At 47.2% G+C, this 12,711-nt stretch overlaps 1 protein-coding gene across 1 annotated transcript in view; it reads right to left on the bottom strand.

The window, feature by feature from the left end:
* Window positions 1-3,569: 3,569 nt before the first annotated feature.
* Window positions 3,570-12,711, bottom strand: part of LOC137571198 (cytochrome P450 2K4-like) — a 44,642-nt gene continuing 35,500 nt past the window's right edge. The window contains exons 7-9 of the mRNA XM_068280023.1: window positions 11,710-11,894; window positions 5,720-5,861; window positions 3,570-3,765 (exon numbers count right to left, since the gene is read on the bottom strand). Coding sequence (XP_068136124.1) covers window positions 3,584-3,765; window positions 5,720-5,861; window positions 11,710-11,894 — 509 coding nt within the window. The 3' untranslated portion in view covers window positions 3,570-3,583. The remainder of the gene's footprint in view (window positions 3,766-5,719; window positions 5,862-11,709; window positions 11,895-12,711) is intronic.

Consider the following 12,711-nt stretch of genomic DNA (forward strand, 5'->3'; position numbering starts at 1 on the left):
GGCCCACTTACTGCACGGGGGTGGTAAAATTGGGGGTCAGTGATTGACCAATCAAAATTGTATGTGCGTATACATCTTTGATCTATGCCTATACTGATTGTAAATTATCCAAATAAAGGACAGGGGGCTCCATCCAATATTTTGATGGGCAGGCCCGTTATCTGTAGCTTACACCGCTGCTAAGTTCATGTACGTTTGGCCCCACCCATGGCCACGCTTACTCACCACATGGCTACACCCATTTTCCCCCCTCCCCGCCTGGTGCCCACAGGTGCCCCCGATCTCCAAGGACCCTAGAAACGCCCCTGAGCCCAAGGCTTGTTAACTTTGATAGCGTGTGATAACTTTGTGATAACTTTGATAAGGTGTGATATTTGAGTTATCACGGTTTAGTGATAGTGAATCAAGCCCAATGTGTGTTCATGTATGTTAGGATGCAAATATCCTCAGCTATCGTGCACGGATGCACAACAAAACAAAACAAAAGAATGTTGTGCAAAATAAAGTGACCAGATAAAAGTTTGTTTTTGTTGGTGAATGGAAAAGACCATTGATTGGCGTGTGCTCTTATGTAAAATGTGCAGAAACAGACAGTGCAAACAAACCTTAATCAATCCAATCTAGATGTGTTGGTTCCCTTAGGCCCTGTTCACAGTGATCACTTGCGTTGCAGAATAATTTTGCATGTTAACTCATTGCCCATACAGTTATATGGGCCTGTTCACAGTAATTCTAACTCGCTGCATGCAGGCTTTGTAAACCTATGTCCAGTCTTCATCGCAGTTCACACACATTTTAATGTGTGCATTATGCAACTGACCACTATGAACCTAGCCTTAAAGGGACCCTTACGTCTCTGAAAAAAAATGAGTTTTACTCACCTGGGGCTTCCAGCAGCCCCCTGCAGCTGTATCGTGCCCACACAGACTCCATAAGATGCTCCTGGCCCCGCCGGCAGCCACTTCTGGTTTCGGCGACAGAAGCCGACAGGCCGGGATCGTGAGTGATTCTTCGTGTTCCCGCCCACAATAGCGCCCTCTATGTTGCTGTATGCTTTATGCTATAGCAGCATAGAGGGCGCTATTGTGGCCGGGAACGTGAAGAATCACTCGCGTTCCCGGCCTGTCGGCTCCTGTCGCCGAAACTGGAAGTGGCTGCCGGTGGGGCCAGGAGCATCTGATGGAGTCTGTGTGGGCACGATACAGTTGCAGGGGGCTACTGGAAGCCCCAGGTGAGTAAAACTCATTTTTTTTTCAGAGTCTTAAGGGTCCCTTTAAGGTGCTCATACATCTAGCAATGATGAGCAGATTCAACCAAGCGACAAATCTTTCTCTTATCAAATCTGATCTGAGAGAGATCTGTTGGCTGCCCATACACCACAGGCCGATTCCAGCATAAAAAAATTTAGGGAATTGACCTCCTGATGCCACCTCGGCACCCCTGGTCACCCCCCCCCCCCCCAATGTTATGTGTACCCCTTGGTGCCCATGCATTTATACTTTAACTGTCATGCCATCCCCGAGTGTCTATCATGCTTCCGCATTTGCGCCCCACTTGGCTGCCGGTGTGCTATAGGCCAGTAGTCACGTGGGACTCTAATGTGGAAGTACGGCGAACACAGCGTGGATGCTCAGTGGACGGCGTGGCAGATAAAGTATAAAGCACAGGCAGGGGCTTAACAATAGACCCTGCAAGGGATGCAGCTGCAGGGGACCCAGAAGCAGCAAGGGGCCTCATGGAGGGAGAAGTTTCTTTCCCCTGTCCTTAGAGACTGACAACTAAGGGCACAGAGAGAAAAAAACACCTTTCTGCTCTCTGCAGAATTGTTCTAATGACTGCATCTGCTCAGCCACTGATAAGGAATCATACAAACTTTTGCAGACATAGCTTCGTAGACAGTCACTATTCAGTGTTCACTGTTCAGTAGGGTCAGAGGGGGCCCCATCTAAAGTTTCACAGGGGGGCCCAGTGAGTTCTAGTTACGCCACTGAGCATGAGCACATACATTTGAAAGGGACAGCAGCTGGAGGGGGGGGGGGGTGTATCTGTCCCGTTTGTCGTTTGCAATTGTTGTATGCAGTTGCTGCTGTGCACCCGCTCGACCACATCGAGCATGTCCGATTCTATACATTCAACCAATTTTGGCACAAAATTAGTTGAATCGGCAATTGGGCATGCTCTTGGTGGCGCTGACGTTTATCTGATTTGATATAAATGATCAAATCAGATAGTCGATCATCCGCCAAGTGGATAGATGTATGGCTACCTTTATAATATCCCTTCTGGAGGTCTCTGGATAAGCCTTGGTAAATCAGGCCCATGTCTGTTGTATTTTGTTTGCAAACCCCTCTCCCCGCAGATTGTACAGTTCATTCTCTACCTCTTAAAGAGAACCTAACCAAAGAAAAAACTAAAGATTTAGATGCTTACCTAAGAAGAGGGAAGGCTCTGAATCCCATAGAACATGATAACTTTTAGGGGGGGGGGGGGGGGGGGATCTTCATTGTAATTTATAGAAAACAAACAAAACACTGACTGTTTCTGTTAGCACTGAAAGGGTTAAGCCACATTATTTACTTATGAGCAAAGAGGCAAGACAGCGCTCACAGCTTTGGTTCATGACTGTTGATAGAATCTTGTTGGACGCTTTGATTTGGCTAACCAAACACAGAACACACAAGCAGTGAATTTCTTCAGCAACTATATTTGGCATAAAGACTTTTCGTTGTTTGCTGTGCGGGAGGGACCCTGAGCGGTAACAAAAAATTAAATTTGGCATGCTGGTCTGGTTATTGCTGTAAATGTCCAGCGCATGTGTAGTTCAGTCTTTAGAGGACCGGGTATGTGCAAGACACTTCCGGCGAACAGCATGATGACGCATATGCACAACCTCACCCGAAAGTCGCCGATTACCAAAGCAGCCTGTGGGGCCGAGAATGAGCAGAAGAGTATGCCGAGGGACCTCACGGGCTACGGGGGGCTGGTTGAAGTTCCCGGTAAGTCCAATTTTTTTTTTTGGGGGGGGGGGGGGGGGGGTGTTACCACTCAGAGTCCCTTTAAAGGGGTTAAGTTGTTTTTATATAAAGTTTGAATTACCCGGGGCTTCTACCGGCCCCCTAAAGATGTTCTGCCCCATGCCAGTCCTCAAGGAGCCTCCGGTCCCCCGCCACAGCTCACTTTCCGTTTGGCCGACTTACAAGTCCACCGCCACTGCATCTGCACAGCTGTGGCTCCATGCGTCCTTGCACCCTTCGCCTGGAGAATCCGGCGCAGGCGCAGTAAGAACTTTTCTCATACTGTGCCTGGCAGGATGCTCGCAGAGATGTGAGTGGGAGCGAGGACACGTGCAGCCACGGCTGTGCAAGCGCAATGGCCATAGTCAGCAAAACGGAAAATGAGCCACCACGGGGGACCAGAGGATCCTTGAGGACTAGCACGGGCACAAGACTTCTGCAGGGTGCCAGTTAAACCTTAAATAATAGCTTTAAGAAATAGCTATTCCTTACTTGGATTCCAAACTATAATACAAAACAACAAGCAGTATACTAAACAAATTTATTGTCACTTGATTAATTCTGGGTAACTAGAATCGTGGAATAGCGCAGATTTCCTGAGGAATGGGTGGAGTGGTGAACCCCACTGCAGGTGTTAGATCCACCGTCTGGACTCCTGGTGGCTTTTGAAATGTAAACTTTTGTAGAAGACTTGTGAAAAAAAGAAACAGCTCCATTTTCGCCAGGTTTTCCCCGGCACAAGCCCTCCAACCTGTCAAGAGAGGGAGCAGTTATAAAGAAATCCTTTCACCTATGAAACTAGAAGAGCTTATTCATCAAATTGAGGGAAGAAAATCTCAGAGATTTCTGGTCTTATTCTATGGAACAGACCACATATGAATGGCCACCTGCCCCCCCCCCCCCATCGATAGCCATGTGTTCTACCTCCCAATTTCCCCTCCCATCTCACTAAATTAGCTGCCCGCCAGATGCACAACCCCGCCACACCCACGGCTGAGGCTTCCGTCCACCCCCTGCCTTCTTCCCTCCACCCCCGCAGGGGGGGGAGACACATACTCACCTCGTCCAAGTTTCCTGGCGATGCAGCTCCCATCTGTCTCCCCTGTTGTGACTCTGTCCTGCGCTTTCTGCTTCAAACAGAGAAGCAGGAAGTGCAGGACAGAGTCACTACAGGTGAGACAGATGGAAGCTGCATCGCTTGGAACTTAGAACTTGGATGAGGTGAGTGTGTGTCTCTCCCACTACCTCCGTTACACTGGGGAGGGGGGGGGGGAATGAGTCGAGAAGCAAGCGGTGGGGGCTCTTACCGGCAGCCACAGTGAGGGGAGGGGTGCGCAGGAGGTGTCTGGCCAACAGCAATATGATTTATTGGTTTGAAGAGGGAGACTTTGGGACCCCTATGGATGCGGGGGCCCTGGGTTAATTGCCCCCTTTGCCTGTAACATCAGGGCCGGCACTTCCATATAGGCAGTGTGCAGTAGCATGAACTAAGGACAGAGCGTCATGGGGTAACATGAAGACAGACTTCATACTGTGAGACATGGAGTTGAGCTAGCCATACACTTGTCAATTTTCCTCAGCAAATTCAATCACTGTGATCGAATATGCCAAAGATCGATGCTCCAACATGGCTCAGGGTGAGACCAAGGTGGACCAAATAGTGCCATCCATGGGTCATAGACATTCCATGCAGTTCTATGGGGTAGTAATAAGGTAAATGTACTGATATTTTACTATGACCTAACCTAACCCTACTCACACACAGAACCTTCCTTCAACTGATGCCTAACACTAAGAACCCACATGGTGGTGCCTAACCTTAAACCCCTCCCTCGGGTGGTGCCTAACCATAAACCTCCCCCTTGCTTAAGCCTTTTTGTGCCCACAACGATTTTTATTAGAAAGGGCATCGGAGGCTTTACACCTGCTATTTGTAGCCTCCGCTTCCCTTTCTAACAATAATCGCCATCACAGACTTAAAGGGACACTTAAGTCAAACAAAACAAATGAGTTTTACTCACCTGGGGCTTCCAATAGCCCCCTGCAGCTGTCCGGTGCCCTCACCATCTCCCTCCGATCCTCCTGGCCCCGCCAGCAGCCACTTCCTGTTTCGGTGACAGGAGCTGACAGGCTGGGGACACGAGTGATTCTTCACGTTCCCAGACACATTAGCACCCTCCATGGTGCTATATGGTATATGATATAGGCACCGTACAGCTGCAGGGGGCTATTGGAAGCCCCAGGTGAGTAAAACTCATTTTTTTTTGTTTGACTTAAGTGTCCCTTTAAATGTTAATTGCCGTGTTAATCGGCTATCAGTGGTAAAAAGAGCGCCGAAAGCCAGGGCTGCCCCCAATGTAAAGTACAGCTACAAATAGCGGGAGCTTTCTAGATGCACTTTGCATGGTGGGCGGCCCCTATTTTATTGGGCGCTTCCAGCATCCTTTTTACTGCTGATAGCCGCTAATCAGGTCTGTCTGTGTTGTATGAAAAATTCATGAAAACTGATTGCAGCTTGGAACTGGGCCGGTCAAAACTGGCAGTACCTGCATTTGATTGATTCAGCTGCATACAATTTACATAAGATTTGCATGCAAGACAACATTATTAGCATCTGACTGCCTCTGCTATGTTGTCCTTTTTTTTTTGTTCTTGCAAATTGCAGCTATAAGATGAGAAATAAAAATAACAAGCAGGCATTGTACCAGCTGAGAAAGGCATGAAGGCGTCCCGCTTCAGGAAATTCCCATCCGAGTCCAGGAAATGCTGAGGGTTAAACTTGTGAGGCTCAGCAAATTGTGTCTCATCATAAAGAACAGATGCAAGAAGAGGAACCACGTGTGTGCCCTGTGGGAATACAATGAAAACTAATGATCTGTACAAATAAACCTAACTGTCATACAATTTTTATTTACTAATAGCTGATCTGGCATTGCCCGGGAAAGTATTTGGTTGCTGTTGGCTCCGCCTAATTTTTCTAACCTGGACACACAGTCAGTCAATGACCAAGTTTGTGAGCTTTGGTGTCCTTGGCATCAATGATTTACATTTTCCCATTTGAGTGAAACAAATCTGATTGGCTGTTTGTGGCTCTGCCTCCTTTTCTGAATTTGAGGGGTTCAAAAGTGACCCAATGACCGACTCTACCAAGCTTGAGGTTTTTAACAACATAAGAATGACAGCAAATAAATACATATTGCTCTTGAAAATCAATAGGGGAATTTTGATTGTTGTAGACTCCACCCACTTATCTGAATATTAATTCCAGTGAGTGACCAACTGTGCAAAGTTTGAGAACCCTGTCATTAACAGTGTAAGATTGGCTGCAGTTTATATTTTCCGATGTACAAAACTTGGTTGGCGGCTCTGCCTATTTTTTGTAACCTTGACCCACAGTCACTCACTGATCAAGTTTATGAGCTTTGGGGTTCCTGTCATCAATAATGTGAGGATGGAAGCAGTTTATCAAGCAAAGAAACCTGATTGGCTATTTGTGGCTCCACCCCCTTTAGTGAATTTAAACCCCAGTCACCCAATGACCAACTGTACCAGGTTTGAGGCCTCTGCCATTAAGAGTGTAAAAATAGAAGCAGTTTAAATATTCCCCTTGAAAATCAATACCTGAATTTTGATTGGCTATTGTAGTCTCCACCCACTTTCCTGAATACTAATCTTATTCACCCAGTGACTCATTGTGCCAACTTTGAAAATCATTAACAGTGTAAGAATGGCTGCAGTTTGCATTTCCCATTTAAAATAAACAGCTAAGTTTGATTGCCTGTTTTATGCTCTGCCTATTAAAGATGGCCCGAACGGTTCGCCCGCCAGGTAGTCTGCGCAGATTTCATCCGTCCGATCCGCCCCCTATTCCTAGTCATTGGGCTAAACTTTGACCATCTACATCACAGTCAGCAGACACATGGTAGCCAATCAGGCTGCAGTCCCTCCTGGACCCCCCAACCCCCACTATAAAAACGCAGCAGTATTGGCCATGTTCTCAGTCTGCTGATGCTGCTATAGTGAGAGGAAGGGAGAGGTTGCTAGAGAGAGGGAAAGCGTTAGTTAAGCTCTTGTTAGCTTGCTCCTCGCTGAAATTTGTTGTTGAAAGCACCCCAAAAAAAGCTCTTTTGAGATCTAATATTTTTCTGATGTTTTTTTTTTGTGTGACACTGACATTGCATAGATACAGCCCTGTCTGTTGCAGCTGGCCCTTGCTCTACTGTGCCAGGCCCAGCGCACTGTATTACCAGTGCATATCTTTCCACTGTATTTGTGATTGAACTTACTAAAGCATAGCTCTCTTTGTGGGTTACACTGCATAGATACAGCCCACAGACTGTTCCCAGCTGGCATTTGTAGTCTGCCACTGGCAGCACACTGTATTTTACCAGTGCATATCTTTCCACTGTATTTGTGATTTAACTTACTATACCATAGCTCTCTTTGTGGGTGACACTGCATACAGCCTACAGAGAGACAGGGACAGTTAGCTAGGCTGCTCTTTATTGCTGAAACCACCCCAAAACATATTCTGTGTGTGTGTGTGTGTGTGTGTGTGTGTGTGTGTGTGTGTGTGTGTGTGTGTGTGTGTGTGTGTGTGTGTGTGTGTGTGTGTGTGTGTGTGTGTGTGTGTGTGTGTGTGTGTGTGTGTGTGTGTGTGAGAGAGAGAGAGAGAGAGAGAGAATGCATACAAGGAAGGCCACAGTCATTTCTGGGCCTTGCAGTTCTACTGTCCTCTTCTATCTATTACAAGCCAGCACACTGTCTATCATCATAAGCTGTGCTTAGCTTCCAACTGTATCTGTGATTGATATCTGTGTGGGTTACACACTGTATATAGGCCACAGTCAGTTTCTGGCCCTTGTAGTTCTACTATACTCTTCTAACTATTGTAAGCAAGCCAGCACACTGTCTATCATAAGCAGTGCTTAGCTTGCAACTGTATTTGTGAAGGTACTATATAGGATCTCTCTCTCTGTGTTAAAGTACACAGCCTAGTGATACACACACACACACACACACACACACACACACACACACACACACACACACACACACACACACACACACACACACGGTTGCTGTGTATTTGACACTGATGATTGGGTGCCTCTTTGTGATTATACACAATGTCTACCACTATTGAATATTGTTAGCACTACTGCGCATACCCCCAATACGGCCAAAATAACAGGCAGAGGCAGGCCACCCCACAGGTCTTTTCAAGGTCGTGCTATCGTGATTTCGTGCGACCCTCGACCAAAGTACAGTGTGCATGTACCATCAACCCCCAAGATTGTCAGGAAGTAGTTGACTATTTAACACAGAACTCCTCATCTTCCTCAGCTTCCGCATGAAACCGTGACATATCTTCCTCCTCCTGCTCTGATTAGGGCACCCAACAAGTACTTAACACTCAGCCCGGCAGCCACCACCGCTACTACTAACACCACAGCCACTCCATTTCAGAGATCGCAGGAGTTATTCACACAGGTTTGTGGTGAATTTACTGATGCACAACCTTTATTGTTACAAGATGCAGGCGCTAAGTATGTTACACCAACACCACCTCATGTGTCTGAGTTAGGCGTCACCAGGGGCGTCTCACCCACCAGGCAAGTATAGGCGGTTGCCTGGGGCGCCATGAGGTGGTGAGGCGCCATGAGGTGGTGAGGCGCATTCCCCCGCCTCTGCTACCGTGACCATGTTTTTTTTTCATATTATATTACCTTCCGACTCAGTCCCCGGTGCTCGGCACGCTACCATGTGCTCAGCAGTGCCACCACCTCCACTTCTCCCCAGCCAATAGAGCAATCAATACTGCTCTTCTCTGCCAGGCTCCTTCTTTAAAGCCGTGCCCCTTCTTCTCAGTAGCCACACAGGTAAAGTGTTTACCTCGTGTGGCCCAGCCTTTAACTCCGCCCCACGCCAGTCAAACCAGGAGCCAGCGGCCAGCCAGCTTATGCCCCCGACAGTCTGACCCCCCACCTGTGTCACTGGCTGCACACAGACACTGGAGCGAGACAGCCAGGGGACAGATGCAGTCACAGAGAGAAGAATGTGATGTGTCCGTGTTGCCGCCCGCCCCCGCACAAGACAGCAACACAGCCCGGGAGAAGGGAAGTTTCTGCTCCAGAGTAGTGATGGGAATACCGGCTCTTTTCAGAGAATCTGCTCTTCTGAATCGGCTCCCATTAAAGAGCCGGCTCTTACGGCTCTGAATCGGCTCTTCATTAAATATCACTAAACACCACTCAGAATCGGAGTAAAAGCCCCGCCCCTGTCTCCATGACAATTCCAGACTGCTTCTCTGACTGGGGCAATCCCTCCTTCTACTGCTCTGCCCCATACACTCCTGTGGGGCGGCTGAGGCATCGGCTCTTTCAAAACTGAGAACCGGCTCTTGTCGTTCGCAGCAAAGAGCCGACTCTTAGAGCCGGCTCGTTCGCGAACGACCCATCACTACTCCAGAGATGATAAGCTGCATGCACAGGCAGAAGAGAAGGTATGCAGGCAGGCTGCTAAGAACACTTCCTGTCCTGTGTGCAGACTCCCAGTACTGTTATAACTGCTAGAATGTGCCCTGCTCTTTTGATACTAGAGTTTTCTTTGAAAGCTGGTTAGGCTGTAGGCTGGTAAAGCTGTAAACCTGTGCTTTAGTGCTGTGCTGTCTCTCCCTCTCCCCTCTCTGTTCCTCTGCCCCCTCTTCCATCTTATGCTGTCTCTACCCCTCTGTTCCTCTGCACTCTCTTCCATCTTATGTTGTCTCTCCCTCCCCCTCTCTGTTCCTCTACCCCCCTCTTACATCTTATGCTGCCTCTCCCTCTCTACTCTCCCTCTGCTCGGATTACGTGTATTTTCTGGTGAAACGCTTCCGCATTACGATTATTTTCTGACAACGCTGCCCCATTACAATTATTTTCTGGTGAAACGCTGCTGCCCTATGATTAATTTTTGGTGAACTGCTGCTGCAATAAGTGTATTTTCTGGTGAAACACTGCCACATTACGATTATTTTCTGGTGAATTACGATTCTGAATTACGATAATTACTATTGTTTTCTGATGAAACACTGCCGCATTGTGATTATTTTCTGGTGAAACGATGCTGCATTATGATTATTTTCCTGGGGGGGGGGGGGGCGCCACAGGTTCTCGCCTGGAGTGACAAAATGACTAGAGGCACCCCTGGGCGTCACTATGGACATGAGGTGTGAGGATTAGGATGAAGTACCTGTTGCTGGTGCAGTTTTGGAGGTGTTTGATACAAGCGAAGCTGTGGATGATGATGATCATGGCATGGATGTCACATGGGACCCCAGAAGACAAGATGAACAGGGGGACAGTTCAGAGAGGGAGTCAGAGAGGAGTAGGAGGAGACGAGTTGCTGTAAGAAGCAGGGGGAGCTCACGTCAGAAACAGTTTGAGGCAGTGTCCGGCAACATGTATCGCCACCTAGGGACAGCCAGCCAACACGACCTTCAATGTCAGCTGCTTCCGCCACCACCAGAATGCCGTCATCCCAGAGTTCACCAGTGTGAAAACATTTTTTGTCTCTCTGCCTCAGATGACAGCGATGCCATCTGTACTATCAGCCACCAAAAATTGAGTCGGGGAAAAAGCAACACCCACCTAGGGACATCAGCCTTACAAAGTCACTTGATAAAAAAGCACAAACACCAATGGGATGAGCACATGAGGTAAAGCAGCATACAAACGCAAAGCCAGCCTCCGCCTCCTCTTCCTCCTCCATTCCACCTCTCACCTTGAGCAGTTCCTGCTCCTCTGCCCAAAGCAGCCAGGTGTCCATTAAGGAAATATTTGAGCTGAAGATGCCAATGTCTGCCAGTCACCCCCTTGCCCAGCATCTGACAGCTGGCTTGGCAGAACTGTTATCCCGCCAGCTGTTACCATACAAGCTGGTGGAGTCTGAGGCCTTCCAAAAATTTGTGGTGATTGGGACACCGCAGTGAAAGATACCAGGCCACAATTATTTTTCCAAAAAGGCGATACCTAAACTGTACACTACTTACACTACCTGATCCATGTATACACGCAAGATGTTTTAAAGCACTTTATGCCTCCAATTTAGTAATGCAATGTGATTTCTGCCCTTTAGGGATTATAACCCTGCTGTGCATCAAATCTGTAATTTTCCCAGGGACTTTTGGCACGGATCCCCCTCTGACATGCCCCATCCAGGTGTTAGACCCTTTGAAACAACTTTTCGATCACTTTTGTGGCCAGAATCTTTGTAGGTTTTAAAATTCACCTGCCCATTGAAGTCTATGGTGGTTTGCCCGGTTTGCGCGAACTCGAACTTTTGTGGAAGTTCACAACCGTGGTCCACGAACCCAAAATCTGAGGTTCGAGCCATCCCTACTGCCCATTTTCCCTGAATTTGTAACCTCGGTCACCGTGCCTTTTACATTGTTTCCATTGATTGTGTGAAATCTGATTTGCTGTTTTTAGCTCCGCCCAGGTGTTCAGGGGGGCCGCGAGACCCTCAGAACATATCATCTCAGGTAGTAAGGGATCTGTATACCAAGTTTCATAGAAATATCGGTCAAGGCATTTGAGTAATGGCGGCACATACATACACACGTCTGATTTTACATATACAGTATAGATTAGTTGTTGCTAGCTAAATGGAATGGCAAAAAAAGAAAAGAAAACAAAACAAAAAAAAAACGTACTTTAGGAATAAAATAGCCCATGAATTCGACGTCCTTAGCAGTCTCATGCGGAAGGCTCATGGGTAGGATATTAGCAAATCTCTGGATCTCATGGAGCACAGCATTGGTGTATGGCATTTCAGAGCGATGGCTGTATTTCGGCTGCAGGGTCCCGATCACTCGCTCAATTTCATCTTGTACCTTTTCTAATAGGTATTAAAGAAATGATAAAAAGACTCCTTCAGAACGGGCATCTATTCAAGTATCTGCATTTTTATACATAAATCAATCCCAGCTTCAACAAAAGATGTACGGCAAGTACCATCACCTGCACAGAGACCAGGGGAGTCTAGTGTTACCTCTTTGGCGTAGATTTATCAACATGGAAAAACTAAGCTTTCTCCACTTATATTATTACTCCATTTCCCCTTGTTTATTTTTTTTATTTATTTTTTCATTGTTTAACCACTTTACCCCCGCCCGTACGAATTTCTCCGTCCCTTTTTCCATCCTTTAACCGCCAGGGACGGAGAAATCCGTACTTTCCGCATTCCCGCCGCTGTCTGCGCTCCCGCTCGTAAACACGCCGCCCGCCGCTAGTAAACACTCCGCTGCCCGCTGGCCCGGAGATCAATGAACGGGAAAATCCATTCCCGTTCGTTGATCTAAGCCCCGCAATGATCCGCTGCTCTCCGATGAGCAGCGCGATCATTGTGAAAAGTAAACACTTAGCCAGCCTCCAAGTACTTCCTCCAAGCTTCCGGAAGGACGCTTGGAGGTCGCATTAAAACAAAAAGTTACTGTGGCCATCTTGTGGCCAAATAGTAAAGCTACACCCTACACATTTTTCACATACAAATAAATTACTTTTACACAAAAAAATAACTCATTAACTCCCACACTCCCAATTTTTTTTTTGTAATTAAACAAAAATTAAAAAATGTACAATAAAAAAAAAAATACATAAATAGTTACCTTAGGGACTGAACTTTTTAAATTTTTATGTCAGGAGGGTACACCACT

Source organism: Hyperolius riggenbachi, chromosome 4 (assembly GCF_040937935.1).
Source record: "Hyperolius riggenbachi isolate aHypRig1 chromosome 4, aHypRig1.pri, whole genome shotgun sequence".
Classification (NCBI taxonomy): Eukaryota; Metazoa; Chordata; class Amphibia; order Anura; family Hyperoliidae; genus Hyperolius; species Hyperolius riggenbachi.